Genomic DNA, 22,547 nt, shown 5'->3' with positions numbered 1-22,547 from the left:
AATGCAATTTGAGTCTTTGATTTAGAATATTACTCAAATATTAAACAGTAAGTACTGATGCACCATCACTAATTCTCGGAGACTGGAAGTGAATGATAGGCTTTTATTAGCAGCAAAAAGGGAGCACGACATCTCGGAGACTGAGGGAGGAGCAGTGCCCCAATCGCCTTTATACTGGGGTCTGTGGGAGGAGCCACAGGAGCAGTCAGCAGAGGGGCGTGTCCAGACAGGTCTACATAGTTTACCACATTCACCCTTCCTTTGTTTTAAAAGAGAATCCCGCAGGGCGAAGTTTCTTACAAGTATATTTACAGGTCAAGTCTATCAGGCGGTCGAGTCCATTTCTGTGATCAACGTAGCACCGGCTGTGATTGCACCAGTGACGGTGGTGATTGCACCAGTGCCAGTGGTTGTGCTGGCTCCGGCCTGACTTGAGGTTCCAACCCCTTAGGCATCATCAGTAACCCCTCATGTGTGTGCATGGCACCCGGGATGGGAGTGTCGTGAGGAGTCTGTGTAGGGCTTGGCGTGCGCTGTGTCTCGTGGGTATATGCATCGGTGGGTACAGGGTTCATAGTCACCACGGAGTGTTTGGGGTAGGGGTCTGGTGCTCCTGCGGGCGCCAGGTCGCAGACGGAGACTGTGTCCTCCCACCCATCAGGTAAGGCCACGTAGGCATACTGGGGGTTCGCATGAAGTAGGTGAACCCTCTCGACCATCGGGGAGTATTTATTGCTCCTCGCATGTTTCCAGAGCAGCACTGGCCCTGGGGACGTCAACCAAGCCGGTAGGGTGGTCCCAGTGGCAGACTTCCTGGGAAAAGAAAAGAGTCGCTCATGAGGGGTGGCATTGGTGGACATGCATAACAGGGAGCGAATGGAGTGGAGCACCTCGGGGAGGACCTCCTGCCAGCGAGAGACCGGCAATCCCTTTGACATAAGGGCTAAGAATGTGGCCTTTCACACTGTGGCATTCTCCCTCTCCACCTGTCCATTCCCCTGGGGATTATAGCTCGTGGTCCTACTAGTAGCAATACCCCTAGCCAGCAGGTACTGGCGCAGCTCGTCACTCATAAACGAGGACCCTCTTTCACTGTGGATATAGCAGGGATATCCGAACAGAGTGAAGAGCTGGTGCAGGGCCTTTATGACGGACGTGGTAGTGGTGTCGGGGCAGGGGATGGCAAAGAGGAACCGCAAGTACTCATTGATTATGTTGAGAAAGTAGACATTGCGGTCGGTGGAGGGAAGGGGGCCCTTAAAGTCGACACTCAGTCGCTCAAAGAGGCGGGTGGCCTTGATAAGTTGTGCCTTTTCAGGACAGTAGAAGTGCGGTTTGCACTCAGCGCAGACTTGGCAGTCCCTGGTCATCGTCCTGATGTCCTCCAGGGAGTAACGCAGGTTCCAGGCTTTCACGAAATGGAAAAGCCGGGTGACCCCAGGGTGGCAAAGATCTGCATGGAGGGCATATAGCTGGTTGAGCTGCGTGCTGGCACATGTTCCCTGGGATAGGGCATCAGGGGGCTCATTGAGCCTTCCAGGCCAGTACAGGCTGTCATAGTTGTAGGTGGAGAGTTCGATTCTCCACCTCAAAATTTTATCATTTTTGATTTTGCCCCGCTGTTGGTTGCTGAACATGAACGCAACTGAGCGCTGGTCGGTCAGCAAGGTGAACCTTTTGCCAGCGAGATAGTGCCTCCAGTGCCTAATAGCTTCCATTATGGCCTGGGCTTCTTTCTCCACCGCGGAGTGCCGAATTTCAGGGCCCTGAAGGGTACGAGAGAAGAATGCTACCGGCCTTCCTGCCTGATTGAGGGTAGCAGCCAGCGCAAAGTCGGAGGCGTCACTCTCTACTTGGAAGGGAATGGTCTCGTCCACGGCATGCATCATTGCTTTGGCAATGTTCCCTTTAATGCAGCTGAAGGCCGCGGCAGGCCTCAGCAGAGAGGGGAAATGCAGTGGACTTGTCCAGGGGGCGGGCCTTGTCTGCATAGTGTGGGACCCATTGGGCGTAATAGGAAAAGAAGCCCAGGCACCGTTTGAGGGCTCTGAGGGTGGTGGGAAGAGGGAGTTCCAACAGGGGGCGCATATGGTCGGGGTCAGGGCCAATGACTCTGTTCTCCACACTTACCCAAGGATAGCAAGTCGGGTGGTTCCGAACACACACTTGCCCCTGTTATAGGTAAGGTTAAGAGCATTGGAAAAATTGTTGGGAGATTGGTGTCGTGATCCTGCCAGTCGTGACCACAGATGGTGATGTTATCCAGATATGGGAACGTGGCCTTCAGTTGGCACTGGTCCACCATCCGGTCCATTTCCCTCTGGAAGACAGAGACACCATTCGTGACACCAAAGGGGATGCGCAGGAAGTGATAGAGCCTGCTGCCTGCCTCGAAGGCGGTGTAGGCGCAGTCCTCTGGGCGGATGGGGAGCTGATGGTAAGCGGATTTTAGGTCTATGGTCGAGTACACCTTGTACTGAGCTATCTGATTGACCATATCCGCGATGCAGGGTAGGGGGTACGCGTCAAGCTGTGTGAACCTATTGATGGTCTGGCTATAGTCCATGACCATCCTATTTTTCTGCCCGTTCTGAACAATGACCACTTGGGCCCTCCAAGGACTTGTGCTTGGCTCAATGATCCCCTCCCTGAGCAGCCGCTGCACCTCCGACTTAATGAAGGCCCTGTCCCCCGCACTGTACCTCCTGCTTTTAGTTGCCACAGGTTTACAGTCGGGGGTCAGGTTGGCGAACAGTGGTGGGGGAGGAATCTTGAGGGTGGAGAGGCTGCAAGTGGTGTCGGTAGCATGGCTGTTGGTATGGCTGTTGGATGTGTGGGTCAGTGTGTGTGTGGGGGCAGTAGCAGGGTATATGACGAAGTCCCACAGAACTGAGGATTCCTGACAGTGATTGGTGGGAGGGGCCCGTCATACTCCATTGTCCCACTTTTCAGGTGGCTCTGGAAGTTGAGCCCCAATAGCACAGGGGCACACAGTTGAGGCATGACCAGTAACACAAAGTTCCGATATTCTGTGCCCTACAGCAGTAGTGTCACATCCCCCGGATGTCTGTTATATGCGACCCAGAAGCCATGGTGACCCTCTGGCTTACCGGCCGCGTCACGAGTCCACAGCGTTGCACTGTGTCCGGGTGAATAAAACTCTCAGTGCTGCCTGTTTGACACTAGTCCTGTGCCCCTCCTCCAGTATGTCCATCATTGACCTTGCGAGCTGGTGTTGAGCGCTTTGGTCGAGGGTCATGGAGGCCAGAGTTGAATCGCTATCTCAGTGCCCGGTAAGCACCCGTGGGTTGGAGGCGGGGAGAGTTGGCGCCGACCAAGGTGGTCACCCCCATGCCACGCACGTGGCGGGTAGGCAAGATGACGGCGACCAAGATGGCGACCCCCATGCCTTGACCCCACTCGCAGTTTGGACTTACAGGCCTTTGCGAAGTGGCCCTTCTTTCCGCAGCTGGAGCAGGTAGCTTCTCGGGCCGGGCAGCATTTCCGGGGGTGCTTCTCGAGTCCGCAGAAGTAATGCTTTGCGGACTTGCGACTGGCAGCAGCCGTGGTTGATTCGCTGGCAGGTTGCGGGGTCTTCACGGACTCGCAGCAGCCGTGGTCGATTTGCCGGTGGGTTGCGGGGTCTGCAGCGTCCATGGGGCCGGTGGGAGATCGTGTGCCTGGACAGCGTCAGCATTGTGCAGAGCGGCCTCCAGCATGTCGGCCAGCTCGATTGCCGACTGTAAGGTAAGATCGGCGTGTTCCAGCAGCCGCTGGTGCACGTACACTGACCTGATCCCCGTAACGAAGGCATCTCTCACTAGCAGCTCCGCATGCTGTTCTGCCGTCAGCCCCCTGCAGTTGCAGGCCCACACGAGTGTCTGTAGGGTCCGGACAAACTCAGCGCTCAAATCTCCGGCCCGCTGCCGCCATGTCACTAAGCGATGTCTTGAGTAGACAGTGTTCACTGGCTGCAGGTATTGTCTTTTGAGGGCATCCAGCATGCCCTGGTAGCTTGGTTGGTCCCGTTGGTCCGGTTGGTTTGGAGTAGACCCGTGGACTGACCCTGGAGAGGAGAACCCTGCGCATCATGGCAGGCTCGGTCACGTGAATCTCCTCCAGGTACGATTCGAAGCATGCTAGCCAGAGTTCGAAAGCATTGCCGGCTTCCTGGGATTGAGGGTCGAGATCCAATCTGTCGGGTCGTAAAATGCTCTCCATGTTTTAAAATTGCAGTTAATAAAATTGATTCACCATCAATACCTCTCGGAGACTGGAAGTGAACAATAGGCTTTTATTAGCAGCAAAAGGGAGCACAGCATCTTGAAGACTGAGGGAAGAGCAGTGCCTCCAATCGCCTTTATACAGGGGTCTGTGGGAGGAGCCACAGGAGCAGTCAGCAGAGGGGCATGTCCAGACAGGTATACATAGTTTACACAACAAAGGACATGCCTGCTGATTAGACATCAAGGGCTGAGAGAGCAAGAACATCTATTAATGTACAGGATCAGCCATGATTGCACGGGATGGTAGACCTGGCTTGAAGGGCTCATCTTTTGTGCTTGAGATTAGAAAGGGATTTGAGTCCACAATCCAGATAAGAATTACAGCTCTGAGAATTCTGATACATGTGGAAAGACACAGGAGACTGCAGATGCTGGAACGGGAGTGAATAACCAGTGCTGAGGGAATTCAGAGGGAGGGAAATACTGGCGAATTCCTGTGTGCAGTTCAAACAAAGACTCAGTTTGATCAAATACCACAGAGGTGTACCAGCTGCACATGAAGTTAGGGACCCTCAGGGTACACAGCCGAGGGGCAGGCACACATTAAAGAAAGGGAGGAAACTAATGGCAAAGGGGATCTCAACCACTCTAACTGCACCTAAAGCACAGACCTGCAACGTTTTTGCACTGGCTCGCTCCTTATTTCGAATTTCCACCCGTGCAGTCTGTTCATTCCAGTTTGGCAGGGAAATGGAGAGCTTTCTGTTTGGCCTCAAGACACCTGAATTTTATCACTCTGCATTTCCCAAAATGGCTCTGTTGTCATGACAACACACCTGCTCATCAGGCCCTATTTCCTTGGGCAATGACAAAATGAGTAGCTGAATATCTATGATGGATTTAACTGAGGTAAAGCTAGGCCAAGAGCACAGAGAGGACAGATTGTGTGGTGCTATCATTAACTCTCAGTACAGACCCACTTATCACTGTCCTGCCCCACAAAGTGGAGCTCTGTGGTCCCACTGTTAGAAGCAACGCTAATAGTCTGGAATCAACACTTATTGCTTGTCCTGACTGGGGTAAAAAAAACAGCTGCAGCAACCCTCACCATTCACACAGTGAGACAATGGGTCGATGTGTGGGATGAGGACAGTTTCTGCTTCTTGTTTTAATTTTTATTATTGCCCAGTACTCACTGTTCAGGAACCTGTGAATTCGTTCGTTTACTATCTTTGTTTATAAGCTTGACCACTTCTCTCTTCCCCTTCCAAATAAACACGTGCGGTTTATCGCTGCGCTTTTTTAAAAACTCGAACAACTTGCTGTGCTTCAACAGGTAGGTAGTCATCTTAGGATCGTTTTAAAACTTACTCATCACCAGTATTATGTTTCGTAATTCCAAAACATAAAATCAATTTAACGGAAAAGATGGTGAGTCTGAAATGCGAGTCTGTTAGTTTTTACTTTAAGCGAAGGCGCGCACGTATCACGTGGTGGCGACGTGACGCGTGCCATTCACATACTTTGTACATTTAACTGTAATGAATTAATCAAATCACACAGAAAGATGACAAACAATACATTTACACTATAATCAAATATTACTGATAAATTAAATACACAACAGTATCCCATGTTCCAGGCTGGAGTGAAACTTGGACCTTGAAGTGAAATGTCATCCTCAATTGAGCCACATGTTTTCTGAACATTAAATACCCTTGCTGAATTTAGTGAGGGCATTTATCTTACTGACGGCCTGGTGCTAGTTGTGACACCTGAATGGCATGCCTCTAGCCTCTTCGGGCAACAGGACCAGAGGCTGCCTTTGTCGAGTTTACCTCTCCCCGCATTGCTGTCCACTGGGTTCTCCCGATTCCTCTGTGCTGACTGGCTCATTAATTGGTGATTGTAAATTGCCCCTTGTGTAGGTGTGTGGTGGGAGAATTGACCGGAGTTGGTCGGCAGGGGACTGATAATAGGTTAAAGGGAAATGTGGGGGAATAGTGTTGATGGGATTGCTCTGAGAACCAGCATAGGCTCAATGGGCTGAATGGCTTCCTTCAACGTCATGACAAGATATGAGAAATGCCTGTGTCATTGCCTGTACCTGGTCCTTTTCCCACAGCATACCCAGCTTGTTCTTCTCAATGGCATTTTTGATGAAGCGAATATCGTACTGCTCAATCCGAAAGTTCAGATCACCGAACCAGAAGACAACGCTGTATAGAAACACAAGAGAGTGACAGCCAACAAGGAGAGTTACGTTTCATCCCTCCCCATTTCCTCACCTCTCTGAATCTGGAAGCTCTTGTTCTTTTTGACCCTCACAGCCCTTCGCATGCTTTTTCTGTGACCCCCACAGTTCAAGAGCCCAGATGAGAGGTTCTCAATCGTTCTTGTATGCCACAGGCCATTACCATTAAGCAAGCGGACCCCAGGCCTAGATCATTTTCTCAGCAGGTCTCAGTCTGCTGCTGCACGTCCTTCACCATTCATCATTTTCCTGTGCTTGCAGAGTGGCAGATCCAACTGCTCCCTCTGCAGTCCAAGTCCCAACGAGCCTGTCCCTTCTTGACAGCAAATCATCCCACAAGGAAGCAACATCACCGGACGCCTCCATAGAGATCACCTCCTTTAACCACCTTACTCTGCTCTACCCTTGCTCTCGCAAAGCTCTGCTGTGTTACCATTCTCACTGGCGACTCCGGTGCAGAGGCCCTACACTCAGCCCGTTCCATCTCGGTCACTAGCCTCCCCAGCATCGACGACATCTTCAAAGGCAGCATCCATCATCATCCAGAACATGTCCCCTTCTCACATTACCAACAGGGAGGAAGTAGACATACAGTCAATGTTTTAGTAACAGCTTCTTTCCTTCCACTATCAGATTTCTGAACAGTCCGTAAGCCCATGAACAGTACCTCACTGTCTTGCTCTTCTTTTGTACTATTTTTAATATTTCTTAATGTAACTAACTAATCCTTTTATGTAATGCCCTCTGCCATCTGACTTCTGAATGGACACTGAACCCATGAACACTACCTCACTGCAACACACACAACATGCTGGACCCAACCCAAAACGTCGACTGTACTCTTTTCCACAGATGCTGCCTAGCCGGCTGAGATCCTCCAGCATTTTGTGTGTTTTGCATGGATTTCTAGCAGCTGCAGATTTTCTCTTGTTTGTGATTGGAGCAATACCTCACTATTTTGTTTTAATTTCTATTTTACACTACCTTTTTAATTTAACTATTACATAGAAATAAATATATACGTGTGTGTGTGTGTGTGTGTGTCTATATAAATATACACACACACACACTGACTACAATTCACAGTTTATTTCTATATTATTATGTATTGCATTTTACTGCTACCACAAAACAACAAATCCCACAGCATACATCAGAGATAATCAACTTAATTCTGGTTCACCTCCTCGAAGGTTGGAGGCTGCTGCCCAGAATGCCCGATACTCACTCGTGGTCGAGGACTCCGCTGGCGGTGGGGCCGTTAAACTGCTGCAGCTGCAGGATGCTCTCAAAGTCGTCCATCCGCTGCTCCGAGTTCTCCATGTGAGCCGGCAAGTGGCAATTGAGGAAACAAATCATGTGGCCGCTCAGAGACAGCCTGGCGCTGACCGCCCCCTTGTTCCCCTGTTGCACAACAATGGAGAGCACGGTCACTGATATCCACGCTTCTGAGGGGCACCACACTCTCACATTCGGTGGGCGGGACACAGGGACACCCGGGCCTCGTCAATTCTATCGTTCAGGGCAGGAGGCAGAAACAGACGGACATCACTGAAATAACTGAAACAGGTTCCTGCAGCTCCAAGGCTAATGAACATTGGTAGTAAAAGTAATTTCCCCTACCCTTCAGGAGTTACTGATTCCCTTGCCTCTAAAATACTTGGGGCCTCGTATCTGGGCTGGCTACCACTGTCTCCTAGGAGTCGGAGAGGTAGCTTCAGGTGAAAAAATGATTTCCCCCACCACCCCACGTGCATTTCTAATTGCATGTAAGTAGAGCTCTAATTAGTCAATGTTCATCTGTGTCAAAATCGAAGTCACGTTTATGGTCACAAGCACACGTACAATGGAAAACTTCCTTGCAGCAGCAGCATCATAAACATACAGCATCAGGGACACAACATTCACAATAAGAGCATCAATTACACCAAATTAAACACTAGCATCCACAGTATCCAGGACATCTTCGAAAAGCAGCGCCTCAGAAAGGCAGTATCCATCATTAAGAACCCCCAACACCCAGGCCAGGCCCTATTGCAGGACTGAGATGATTAGGGTGTTGCAGGCAGGTTCAAGAACCGAACGATTGAAGGGACGTAGCTGTTCGTGAACCTGGCGGTGTGGACTTCAGGCTCTGTATCTCCTGCCCAAGTGGGAGCTGTGAGAAGACATGGCCCGGGTGGTAGACATCTTTGATGCTCCATCCAGGCATGACAAGACAGAGTCATAGGTGATTAGATATGGGCAGGGGTTCCCAGCCCATTGCCCATGTTAGTGGTAGGGGTCCGTGACATTAAAAAGGTTGAGAACCCATGGGTAATGAGGTTATGGGAACAATTTCCTTCCAGAACAAAACAAATTTTAGAATGAAATTAATGTATACAAACACCTTCAGTCATCAATGAAAACACAGGAACACAGATATGTGCACCATCAAAGGTATATGGGCATCATAGCTCAGGGTATCATCAAATACATATGGACAAAAGTGGACAGGACATGAAACCCATTAAGCATATACATACAAGGGCAGCATGGTAGCCTAGTGGTTAGCACAACGTTTTACAGTATAGGTGACCCCGGTTCAATTCCCAGCACCGCCTGTAAGGGGTTTCCTCCCACAGTCCAAAGACGCCGTGATTAGTAGGTTAATTGGTCATTGTAAATTGCCCTGTGATTAGGGTAGGGTTAAATCGGGGGGTGGGGGGGGGGGTTGCTGGGCAGCACAGTGGAAAGGGCCGGAAGAACCCATTCCACACTGTATCTCAATAAATATGTTATGGGCACAGGTGAGCACAGAACATAAACACAGTCAAGATAAGAACATGAGATACTTTGCTCCAATCAAACCCTCCCTCAGTGTAAAGCACACAACATTGTCAAGTGTGCGTCACAGAATAGATTAATCGTCTGCAAACAGTAATTACTGCCAAGGTTCATCTTCACGACCCTGCATAACGAGCTGCTTCTTACGTCACATGGCAGCAGAACAATGCCGGCAGGATGTGAATGAGCAGGTATCACGAGCGTCTGGTCCAACACGCCACAAAAAATGACTGGTTATCACAGTGCGGGGTGACTACTGAGATCCCCATGCTTTCTAATCTCTGCCTGTGCTGACAGCAGAATGAACATGTTTCTGAGATCTCTCATGGCTCCCAAAGAGCTGATGTTATTGTATATTGTGGCAGGATGGGGTGGGAGGGTACAATGTATATTTTAGGAACTGCTGCCTTGCTGGTGCTTGGCATCTGTGCTGAAGTCACAGTTAGTGAAATGTAAACAAAGCCCTTTACCTCCTGGTAACCTACACTTGGTTTTTATCTGATAGCAGATTTGTGATCGGGCCTACGTTTAGGCTTCTACAACAGACCTCATGCCCAGTTCTGGACAGGTCAGGTACAATGCTGATCTATTTGAATTCGAGTTGACCTGACCTCGAGAGGGCGCTGTTCTCGATTTACAGTCCTGAGGATCAGCTTTGTTGTGAAGACCTCAGGACAGACTAGCCTGCTCTTCTTCTTGCTGTCATATCACACACGACTGGTCAAGAAATTGAGGGGATTTTGGCAGCAGTGAACCTTGGAGAGGCAGAATCTCCATGGTTGAAGGATAAATAAGGGAGCAGAAGCACCAGCAAGGAGTAATGGTATAGTGGTCACCACAGCAACATCTGCTTGAATGATTCTAATTCTTTACCTCCGAAAAAGAACATCCACAGTGATTTTGACACTTACCCAGTATCCACCAAGACCTGTCCTGGTGCAGTCTGTTTGGATGTCCTGCAGGCTTGGCAGGAGGTAGTATTTGGCAAACACTAAGAGCAGCTGCCCCTGCATCCTCTCAGAGGTCACCTGGGCCAGGAGAAAATCAGGACTAGTTTTAGGCCTTAGCAACATTAATTAAAGTTCTATTACAAAAACACTACCAATCAGTTCCTTTAACATGGAAGTATCACTGGCACAGAGCAGGACTGGCACTTTTCAAAACATCTTCCATGGCCATGGGATGTTCTATGGGGCTTCAGTATCCAGAGGGTTAGGTCAAAAGATAGGGTGTAGAGCCAAAGAGATGAGAGAGGGAACAACATTTAGTCAAAGGGGGCAGAGTACTGGCTATAAAGGAATTTGAAAATTCAGGACAACACTCACAAAATGCTGGAGGAATTCAGCAAGCCAGGCAGGATCTAAGGAGAGGAGTAAACAGTCAACATCCTGGGCCAAGACCCTTCCTTGGGACTGGAAAGAAAGGGGAGGTCAGAGGAAGAAGGTGGGGTGGGGGGGGGAAGGGAGGAAGAGGTACACGGTGGCAGGTGACAAGTGAAACCGGGAGATGGGGAGGAGGTGAAGTAAAGAGTTGGGAAGTTGATGGGTGAAGGAGGTAAAGGGCTGGAGAAGGGGGAATCTGAAGGAGAGGGCACAGGGCCATGGAAGGAAGGGAAGGAGAGGAGCACCAGAGGGAGATGATGGGCCGGTAAGAAGAGGAGGTGTGAGAGGGAAACGAGAATGAGGAATGGTGCGGAACAATTAGCAGAGGTTTGAGAAATCGATGTTCATGCCATCGGGTTGGAGGCTACCCAGACGGAGTAAAGTGTTGCTCCTCCAACCTGAGTGTGACCTCACCGCAGCAGTAGAGGAGGGCTGAGAGGCAGTTGAAGGCAAAATCAAAAATAATTATGTGAAGGGAGGAAATTATAGACAGGCTGGGATAAGAGGGAAAAAGAGTTCTGAAGGCAGAGTCTGGGCGCAGAATTTTGGATAACTAGACTTTCTCCATCTTTCCATGGTTTTCTCATCCCTCCATTATCCTCAGGGATTTGTCCTTCATCTGCTCACTGTCTCATTCACATGCCCGCAATATCACCAAGGTGTCTGTTCCTACATTTAAAATAAATTGATGAACTCGTTACATGTGGGCGCTATTGAAGAGCCAATGTTATTGGCCATCAGCACGAAAGCAGGAACAAGTCACCCACTTGGTGTGAGCCTAGACATACCTCGGACAGCCGGAGATATGCTTCTGTCTCTGAAGACGTTAGTTTGGGTTTAATGGCAGTCCAACCATTTCCACACCACATAAACTGACAACATTTTATTGACATTTTTTTAAATGAGATTCAAATACTAAAGTGCTACAGTGAGATTTGATATTTTTACTCTACAGCACTGAAATAACGTTTAAGCAGACCATCAGGGTGACCTGGTTCTAATCTGGTTTGGTAGGCTCTGAGGTGATTGACTAGGCCAGGGGTCAGCAACCTTTACCACTGAAAGAGCCACTTGGACCCGTTTCCCACAGAAAAGAAAACACTGGGAGCCGCAAAACCCGTTTGACATTTAAAATGAAATAACACTGCATACAACGTTTTTTTTTGCCTTTATGCTATGTATAAACAAACTATAATGTGTTGCATTTATGAAATTGATGAACTCCTGCAGAGAAAACGAAATTACATTTCTGCATGCAACAAAAACATTTTGAACTCCGAAAAAAAGACGTTGGGTTGAAAGTTACTTTTAAGTAAAATATTCAATGTCTATTTGAGTCCTTCTTGTATTTATGAAAAACGCCGAACTTAAATTTTCCGCCAGCAGCAAACCAAAAATAACATCAGCCAGCTGTCATCCTGAAAAATGAAAGGACTATTTCACTGAACTATGAAAAAATATGAATATAAGTAAAATAATAGGCAATTAAAATATTTATCATACTTGGTTAATGGGATTTCTGCTCCTGGACCTCAGCGCACAGCGTCTGCACATCAGGGCTGTATGATGTCACCTTCATCTTTACACAGGATCGCAAGCTGTCATCTGTGAGGTTTTCAATATCACTCCATTTGTGTTTCTGAGCAAGAACGGCCTTCTGACGGGCAACATCTTCAAGGTCTGCTGTCAAGCGTCTAAACTTGGACACCCATATGTCTTTGTCGGCTATGTCGGCCAGTTCCATCTCAAGATCAGGTTGACTCACACCTGCCAATGCAGTCGTATTCAGTAGGGAAGGATCGATGCTTAAGGGAGTGACCAGGAAGGATAATGTGTTTTTTTCCTCTCTGAACTCACAGAAGCGTTTCCCAAACGATGTTTGCATTGCGATGATTGCAGAATGTAAATACTCCAAAATTATCATGTCGTGACCTTGTTTGAACTCTCTCAAATTGGGGAAGTGAGACAAAGTGCCTTTCTGTAAATCTCTGGCAAGCACTGTCAACTTGCGCTCGAATGCCAAAACATCCTCCAACATGTGCAGGGCTGTACGTCCTTTCCCCTGAAGAGCTGTGTTCAGCGTGTTCAGGTGCGCTGTCATGTCTACCATGAAGTGTAGCTTTTCCAGCCACTCTGGCTGTTCCAGCTCAGGAAAGGTGAGCCCTTTGCTGCCCAGGAAAGTTTTCACTTCTTCCAGACACGCGACAAAGCGTTTCAGCACCTTCCGTCTGGACAGCCAGCGATAAAAACACGTTGTAGCGGTGTCAGTAAACTGCAGTCAAAGATAGCTTTATTCGAACTAAACAGCCTTGCTTTTAAGCCTCCCTCAACCCAGCCCCCATGGACGCAGATGCTGCAAAAGACGCGTACTCACAAACCCCCGTAGGCTATCACCCTTAGCCGGAATGCCGGCTAATTGTGAGCCGTTTCGGATGTGGCAGGAAATGTACAAGATCACCATAATTACATTTCAAAAGCTAACAAACTAACATAAAATACATTTTAATTAAATACTGACCAATTATTTCCCAAAGCCACAGGGAGCCGCAGCACAGAGGTGAAAGAGCCACAAATGGCTCGGGAGCCGCAGGTTGCCGACCCCCGGACTAGGCCAACAGATGGCAGGGAAGACAGGTGGTCCAGTTCTTCCACCAGTTGCACTAAGCTCCTGATGTTTGAACAATCCTCAAATCATTCTGAACGCTCCTTCTCCCAGTGAGGGTTGTTGTACTTCTTTTTAAAAGAGTAATCCTGGAACCTTTTCCTCTCTTCATCCTTACATGAAGTTGTCTGTTTCAGAAATACGTAGTTCTTGAGGCAAAAAACATGAGCTGCCGACCAGTGGAGACAGAAAGAGTCTCCGGGTTGTGTTGTCGGTGGGGAGACAATGCTGATTCACCATCAATCATCCTGCCAGTGGCTTGAAAGGGCTTTGCAAAGACCCCATAAGTGATCAGCTAACTGGCTGCATCGCTGTCTGGTATGGGTGGGGTGCGGGGGGCAGGGGGATCAAAATTAGCTGTAAAAGTTGTACACTCAGTCAGCTCCATCATGGGCACTGGCCTCCGTGGCATCTTCAAGGAGTGATGCCTCAAAGAGGTGGAATCCATCATTAAGGTCCCCCGTCACACAGGACGTAGGTTCAATGTCCATTCAGAAATCGGATGGCAAAGGGGAAGAAGCTGTTCCTGAATCGCTGAGTGTGTGCCTTCAGGCTCCTGTACCTCCTTCCTGATGGTAGCAATGAGAGCAAGGCATGACCTGGGTGATGGGGGTCCTTAATGATGGATGCTGTCTTTTTGAGGCATTGCTCCTTGAAGATGTGCTGAATATTACGGAGGCTAGTGCCCATGCTGGAGCTGACAAAGTCTACAACTCTCTGCAGCTTACTTCGATCCTGTGCGGTAGCCCAGACAGTGATGCAGCCAGTCAGAATGCTCTCCACCATACATCTGTAGAAATTTTCAACTGTTTTTGGAGATACACCAAATCTTCTCAAGCTCCTCATGAAATATAGCTGCTGTCGTGCCTTTTTTCGTTGCTGCATTGATAAGTTGGGTCCAGGAGAGAACCTCAGAGATATTGACACCCAGGAACTTGAAATAGCTTATCCTTTCCACCTCTGAACCTTCTATAGGGACTGATGTACATTCTCACGTGTTACCCTTTCTGAAGCCTTTGGTCCTCCTAAAGTTGAGCTCAAGGCTGTTTCCACCCCAGCTCAGGCCACCAACTGCTGAAGCCTTCACCCCTTATCCATGCAGACCTGACAGTTGCAAACATCAGCTAGCTGCTGCTGATGGCTATTCATCCAGAGCAAGGCCTGCCCTCTGCTGTTCACCCTCATAGCTCCAAGAGTGACTGGCCTCTCGGTCAGCTTTATCACAAAGACACGAGAAAGGGAAAGGTTGTCAAATCATGAACACGGTACAAAATGCTGTAAGAACTCAGCAGGTCAAGCAGGAGAGGAATAAACTGTCGATGTTTCAGGATAAGACCCTTCATCAGGACCTGAAACACCCACAATCTCAATGGGAGTTGCTGGGTGCTGCAAAACAGAGGGGAATCTGGGTGACTTTCCCCAGCCGGGCAGGAAGCCCAAAACATCAACTGTTCATACCTTTCCAAAGGTGCCTCCTGATCTGCTGAGTTTGCCCAGCATTTTGTGTTTGTTGCTCTGGATTTCCAACATCTGCAGATGACTAAAGTCTCCCTGCAAAATGCTGGAGGAACTCAGAAGCCAGGCAGCATCAATGGAAAAGAGTAAACAGTCGATGTTTTAGGCCAAGATCCTTCATCAGGACTGGAGGAAAAAAGATGAGGAGCCGGAGTCAGAAGGTAGGGGGAGGGGGGAAGGAGAGACAAAAGGTGATGCGTGAAACCAGGAGGACAATGGAGGGGTGAAGTACAGAGAGATACTGGGCTGGAGAAGGGGGAATCTAATGGGAGACAGAAGGCCATAGAAGAAAGAAAATGGTGAAGGGGGGTAGTATAGTGAGTGTTATTACTAACAACAGTCATTGGAATTAAGGTAACAATTATAATGGATTTTCAAACTTACCAACACGTAACCAAAGGGACTGAGAGTGTCCATAAAGAGCTCGCTCCATTGGTCGGTGAAGATGGCATCCTTTAGTCTTTTATTGATCATGGAATTCACTTCCTGCAAACTTCAAAAACAAAAAAAAAATTACATTTGTTTTACAGAATTTGTTTCCTCATTTGGAAGTGACCTGTCTGCTCAACCAGCTCAAGAAATTAGGACCTGTCAGATTAGATTTTCTCCATGTTTGCATTATTTTATTTTATTTAGAGATGCTGTGCTGTAACAGGCCCTTCTGGGCCAACGAGCCCATGCCACCCAATTTCAAAGTTCAAATTACATTTATTATCTAAGTATGTATACTATATGAAACCCTGAGATTCATCTCTTTACAGACAGCCATAAAACAAAGAAACCCAGTGGAACCCATTACAAAAGATCATCAAACACCCAGAGTGCAAAAAAAAAGAGAGAATTCTGCTAACAACAGAAAGCAAGCAAATAACGTCCAGAACAGAAGTTCACAAGAGTGTGTCCACAGCCACAAAGCCAGTCACAGCCGATCCAAGAACCCGGAAGATGTAGGCCACAGCCTCAGTTCAGCACAGAGATGAGTAAACCTCGTGGAGCAGAGAGCTGAACACTGACCCATCCCTCACCTCTAGCCCTGACACCCTGACCCTTACAATCTGGCCCAGTGCTCAAATCGCCCAAATTATCACCTCATTCCTCACTCATGGACCTGGCACTGTCACGTCGATAGGCTCTCGGGCCTGGGACCTGCTACTTTGATCATCCCATACATGACCTTCCTGTTTTGGCCTGGTGCTTAAATTGGTCAAACATCGGCTTGTTCCTCGCCCTCAGGCCCAGGCCCCAACTCAACTTTGCCTTGCCCTGGTTCTGCTGCATCGAATCAGCTCCAAGTCGGCTCCAACATTGGCCAAATATTGTCTTGTTCCACACTCTCGGGCTCAGACCCTGCTGCCTTGACTCATCCCTTGTACACAACGTTGCAACATTCCTGCACCTTTGAGACTTCAGCTCAGACTGCAAAAATGCCAGGTCGTAAAGGCAGTTCAAAAGCTCAACTCTGAAAAGGAAGTTATAGGCTACAGATTGCAGTGATTATATCTGAGAAAAAGTGTGACTAAACAATTAGTCAGTAGTTTTGTTTGCTGCTGGAAAGTCATCGCTGTACTGCACCAGCACCATCTTAAATCCAATTACACCCATGTGACCAGTTAACTGGTAAATCTTTGGAAGATGGGAGGAAACAGCAGTGTCCGGTGGGAGCCCTTGTGGGCATAGAAAGAATGTACAAACTCCTTACAGACAGTGCGGAATTGAACCTGGGTTACTGGCTCCGCAATATGCTAACTGTGCCGTCCTACTGTTGAATGAAAGGTCTCCTGGCAGGCTGGGAAAGAAAACACAAATCACCCAGATTAGCCTCTGTTTATCAGCAGCCAGCAAGTCAGTGTTGAATGAAGCTGTGTTCATCTGGGATTCTTCTGCCAATCGCCCGTTTGCCAGCATTGTCTCTCTGCCTAAGCTCCCAAGGAAGGAGCCCGGAAGGTCCACATGGCTTTTTCATAATGTTGCACTGCAGATCTGAGGCTCCTTCAGTCCTGTGCAGACACAACAGTTTACATGAAAGCTAAAGTGAGTGCTATTGTTGTGACTGTCAACAAAAGCCACTGGAGTGACACAGCTAGTAGAATAAATGTCTTTATTCAGCACACACAAGCTGACAGTATTTGGAGTCACTTTGGAGAGAGAGGATCCCTGATCCAACGTTACAACACATTTTTAAATGCTATAGATCAAAGGTAACAGCTAGACAATTTCTATAGTCACAATGCATTCATAATGCTTCCTTTGAGTTACATATAATTTTAAAACACCGAGATCTTCAGACACCCAAAATGAATATTAACCACTGCTGTCTCTGCACATGCAGATATCTCAGATCAATGGGACGTTTCCAGGTTTCCAATCATTCCCAGTCTGCAGCTCCAGGAAGACCATTGTCCTGAGCCGCATTTTGAATTCAATCTACAATCCATATTCAGATCTGTAGACTGGTTGCTGTTGAAAGTAGTATTTGCAATATTCCATAAACTCCAGAATATGCCCCAACACTACTTCAGTGAGAAGTTGTGGAGAAAGTTTAAAGTGCACTTTTGAAGTTCAAGAATAGTGTACAATTTCAGCAAAATGGCTGGGAGGGAACAGCAGGCAGATTGAATTAATTTAGGTTCCTGTGTGATGCTTTGTGACATTTTTAAAAGAACATTTTCAAAGAAGTAACAGGCAGACACACACGGAGCAGACAGCTGGGCCGAGGAAGGGGAAGTACAAAAGCACATTTTAATCACAGTGAGCTTCCTGGATTAAAAGCAGAAAAGGAAAGAAAAATTGCTGGTGTCTTGGAAAGAAAAGTCAAAAAATGCCTTGTGTAGGAAAGAGGTGAGCACAGTTAATGCCAGCCTTCTCAGAGCAGTCCAATTAAGCTTCTGAAGGCCATAGCCAGATTATTGGGAGCACACATTTTGGGCTAGGCTTTCATATATGCTCTCAAATCCACAAGAGATGGAGATAATGGGATTGGAGGGTTTGAGTTGTAAGGAGAGTAGGGATAGGACGATAATCACAGAGAATTCCATCCCTGGCACAGGTCAAGAAAAGACAATGATGTAACCGTCGATTCTGAAATGAGGTGATGAGTGAGCTTCTGTGGATAAGGGTGTGGCAGAGCAGACTTACTGTGGGAACACTTTGTCAGATATGTTCCAATCATTAAATATACTCAAGTGCTTTGTGTGCCACAGTTCCTGAGGAGACATTGGATTGCACTGAGGAAGAGAAAAGTTAAAAGAAGCGAGTGGGGGTTGCCAGCACATTTTGTGCATCACGGTTCCGAGGAGACATTAGATTGCACACAATGAGGCACACAGCGAGGTCTAATAAAAAGAGGTTAGGTTTAAGCAGAGCAGCCATTGTAAGAGTGGGGAGTTGAGGTTTTTGGCTCATTGAGGCTTCAGTAAGGAGAGGTGTAGGCAGTAGGTAGATATTTTTGTCGATGTTTATTCTTTCTTGTTGCACATTCAGAGCAGTGAGGATGCCACACATAATGACCAAGTGTTCCTCTTGTGGGATGTGGGAAGACAGGGAGACCTCCAGTGCCCCTGACCACTACACCTTCAAGAAGTGCATCCAGCTGCAGCTTCTAACAGACCGTGTGAAGGAGTCAGAGCTGGAATTGGATGAACTCCACATCTTTCAGGAGGCGGGGTTGATAGACAGGGCACACTGTACAGAGGGAGTTGCACCCAACGTGCAGGACACAGGCAACCAGGTGACCGTCAGGAGGGGGAAAGGGGATAGGCCGCCAGTGCCGATACCCTGCGGCCATTCCCCTCAAAAAAGGTCTACCACTTTGGATGGTGTACAGGGGTTTTAAACTTGTACAGGTCATAGGGTAATACTGCCTGGAAGCAGTCCGTTCAGCCCAGCTCCTCCATGCTGACCAGGATGCCCACCTAAGGTGGTTCCATTTGGCCTGTAACTCTCCTTTCTCATTCATGTACTTATCCAAATTTTGCTATTGTACCTGCCTCAATTACTTTGTCTGGGAAATTATGTGGAAATTAAAGTCTCCGGGCAATGTATTGAAGGAAAGTACAGAGACTGGCTGGACTGAAGGATAACATTCTTCCCTTAACCAATATTATAAAATATAAATTGACTGGAACTGCTGTTAGTTGGACCGTGCTGTTAGAAAAATGTGTTCTGTTTGTTGATATAGCACAGTGGCCACACATCAAAGGAATTCTGTCCAGAGTTAATGCTATGTTGTCAGTGCAGGGCAGGCGGCAGGAGAAGATAGGCACACAAGCTATGATTTTCCACCATTAAAATTGCAGGCTGCTTTCACATAATGGGTTTACTGAAGCAAGGAAATGTCCTTTATATGTTGTGTGGGAGAAAGGTCGGTTACCAAGGGGTGCGGATTTTACATAATAGGAAAATGATTCAGAGGGCACGTGCTCTTTATTTCTGTAATGTGAAGTGAATTCATCTGATCTAGAATTTACTGACTTAAAGCATAGCAGAAGCAGATTTGATCAGAGCTTTCATGAAATCGGAAACAGAAAATGCTGGGGACACTCAGCAGGCAAATGTGATGTTAGTGTTCATTTCCAGAGAACCAGAATAGCAATTGCTGAGGTAGGGACATGTTTAGCAGAAAGTTGTAGGCTGAAGGGCCTATATTGTGCCGTAGGGTTTCTATCTAAATTTGAGACTTTATAGTGCACTGGTGAGGCCTCACCTGGAGCATTGTGTGCAGTTCTGGTGAGGGTCCAAAGAAAGTCTACAAAAACGACTCCAGGATTCAGTGTATAAAACCTGACATCCTTCCTATACTTTCCTCCAAACACCATAAAATTATACTTTCTTGTGTTAGCCTGGGTGGTGTGGTGGAGCTACATCTCTACCAAAGGAGGTGTAAGGCTCTCCGCTAGCCTGCAGGTCACTCTTGGGCAAAGTGCAGCACCTGCTTAGCCCCCGATCAGGGCCATGTGAAACCATGGGAGCAGGTACAGATCACAAGTCCTGGTTATGTGACCACTGACGCCAGGCAGACAATCTCTGAAGAGTATTGATAACGGCTGGGGTCACCCATCTTGTAAAGACACTGTCCAGAAGAAGCCAATGGCAAACCACTTCTATAGAAAAATTTGCCAAGACCAATCATGGTCAGAAACCGCGATCACCTACATCATACGACACACCACATAATGATGTAATAGCCGTTTCCGCCTGGGGAAAGGTCACAAGCTGTCCACTTTATCTACACCCCTTGTCACCTTATACACCTCTATTACATCACTTCTCATTTTTCTTTGCTCCACAGAGAAAATCCCTAATTTGCTCAACCTTTCTCCATAAGTCATGCTCTCTAACTCAGGCAGCATCATGGTAAATCTTTTCTTTACGCTCTGTAAAGTTTCCACATCCTTCCTATAATGAGGCGACCAGAACTGAATACAATACTCCCAAGTGTGGTCCAAACAGGGTTTTATAGAGCTGCAGTATCACTTCATGGTTCTTGAACTCAATCACACAAATAATGAAGGGCAACACACCAGAGACCTTCTTAACCACCCTGTCAACTTGCACGGCAACTTGGAGGGATCTATGGATGTGTGTTTGTAGATCTCTGTACCGCATGCTTTCATGATCATATCTGGATTGTGGTTAAGTATATGGTGCAACAAAGAGAGTGAAATGAGCCTCCAATTAAGTTGTGTTTTTGAATCTCTGCTCACCTAGTTACATACAATGGGAAATAAACTTACAAGCAGAGTTAAAGGAGTCCTCAGATTTCCAAAGGTTCCCTACTTCTTATGCCATGGGCCAATACCATTAAGTAAGGGGTCCGTGGACCCCAGGTTGGAATCCCTGATGTATAGCCTGCCATTGGGAGACTAAAGAGAAGCAGATGGAGGTTCAGTGAATGTTGAATTGCACAGTTCCAAGTCTCCTTGTACTTTGTATTGTGTTATGCCACCCAGCACAGATTCATTATAATATTCTTGGTCCTCCAGTCCAAATACTCACAGTTAGGTATCGTCTGAACTTAAAAAAAAACCAAGGTATCTAGCAGATTCCTCGTCTGTCCTACCATAATGTGTGCGGGGGACGTGTTGCCCTCTGCCGGCACTGCCACAGCATGGAATCACGGGTGCTTGTGAGGGTGTCTCAGCACTGAGATCAGGGCTCTGCAGTGTTCTGGTGGTCAGTCACGGCTGGGGACGGACCACGTGTCCAATGGCCTCTCTCATCAGCGCCTGTTGAATGTGATGGAATCTACTGCCCAACGTAGAGTGCAGCTCTGAACAACTGCACCACTCACCATGGCCAAACCAACGCCGGACATCACCGGCAGTCCCTCCACCCCAAAGGCAAGCGGCAATTCAGGAACAATGCACACACAAAATGCTGGAGGAACACAGAAGGTCAGGTAGCGTCTATGGCAGGGGTGGCCAAACTTACTTACTTACCACATACGATTAACTTCAGATGTCTGAGAGCCGCAAGACATGAACAAAATTTACACACACGTTTTTATTGTTACATACACAACGGTCTTCCCATTTAAGCATATGAAATTGACAATTTCAAGGACAGATTTCATAACATCTTCATACTTGAAGTATCTGGCTGCCAGGTGTTCACGATGAATAATGCAATGAACAGGGAGAAACTCTGGAAAGCTGGGATCACTTTTCATAAGTGCAATTAATCCTGCATTTTCCCCCACCATTGCAGGTGCTCCATCTGACGAGTTTATTCAGTGGAACATCAGCAGGTCAGGCAACATCCGATGAAATGAGCAGAGAACGTTTCGGGACTGAAGGAGGAGGGGGCAGGAGCCCTATAAAGAATATAAATAAATATAAATAAATGTCCATTCCAGGACATCTCAAATGTCCTCTTTCTTTAAGAATCATGGTTTCCCTTCTGCCGTTATCATTGATGTCCTCACCCGCATCTCCTCCATTTCCCGCACTTCGGCCCTCTCCCCATCCTCCCATCACCACAACAGGGGCCGTGTTCCCCTTGTCCTCACCTACCACCCCACCAGCCTCTGGATCCAACACATTATCCTCCACAACTTCTGCCACCTTCAACAGGACCCCACCACTAAGCACACCTTTCCCTCCCTACCCCTCTCTGCTTTTCGCAGGGATCGTTCCCTCCGCGACTGCCTGGTCCACACGTCCCTCCCCACAGATCTCCCACCTGGCATTTATCCCTGCAAGTGTAAGTGCTACACCTGTCCCTACACCTCCCCTCTTACCACCATTCAGGGCCCCAAACAGTCCTTCCATGTGAGGCAACACTTCACTTGTGAGTCTGTTGGGATCATCTATTGCATCCGGTGCTCCCGGTGCGGCCTCCTCTACATCGGGGAGACCTGACGCAGATTGGGGGACCGCTTCATCGAGCACCTCCGCTCCGTCCGCCACAACAGACAGGATCTCCCGGTTGCTGCCCACTTCAACTCTGCTTCACATTCCCATTCCGATATGTCCATACATGGCCTCCTCTACTGCCATGATGAGGCCAAACTCAGGTTGGAGGAACAACATCTCATACACCATCTGGGTAGTCTCCAGCCCCTTGGTATGAACATCGAATTCTCCAACTTCTGGCAATTCCCTCCCCCTCCCTTCCCCCATCCCACTTTCACTCTGTCTCCTCTTCCAGCTGCCTATCACCTCTCTCATGATTCTGCCTTCTTC

At 47.8% G+C, this 22,547-nt stretch overlaps 1 protein-coding gene across 5 annotated transcripts in view; it reads right to left on the bottom strand.

The window, feature by feature from the left end:
- The window catches only part of inpp5jb (inositol polyphosphate-5-phosphatase Jb), a 122,594-nt gene that overhangs the window by 30,921 nt on the left and 69,126 nt on the right, over nucleotides 1–22,547 (bottom strand). For all 5 annotated transcript variants that reach the window (XM_059987992.1, XM_059987990.1, XM_059987994.1 and 2 more), the window contains 4 exons: nucleotides 15,250–15,358; nucleotides 10,218–10,334; nucleotides 7,709–7,884; nucleotides 6,334–6,445 (listed from right to left, as the gene is read on the bottom strand). In XM_059987992.1, coding sequence (XP_059843975.1) covers nucleotides 6,334–6,445; nucleotides 7,709–7,884; nucleotides 10,218–10,334; nucleotides 15,250–15,358 — 514 coding nt within the window. The remainder of the gene's footprint in view (nucleotides 1–6,333; nucleotides 6,446–7,708; nucleotides 7,885–10,217; nucleotides 10,335–15,249; nucleotides 15,359–22,547) is intronic.

This window comes from Hypanus sabinus, chromosome 13, assembly GCF_030144855.1.
Source record: "Hypanus sabinus isolate sHypSab1 chromosome 13, sHypSab1.hap1, whole genome shotgun sequence".
Lineage (NCBI taxonomy): Eukaryota > Metazoa > Chordata > Chondrichthyes > Myliobatiformes > Dasyatidae > Hypanus > Hypanus sabinus.
The sequence above is the reverse complement of the archived record's forward strand: the minus strand, read 5'-3'. Positions and strand labels throughout refer to the sequence as shown.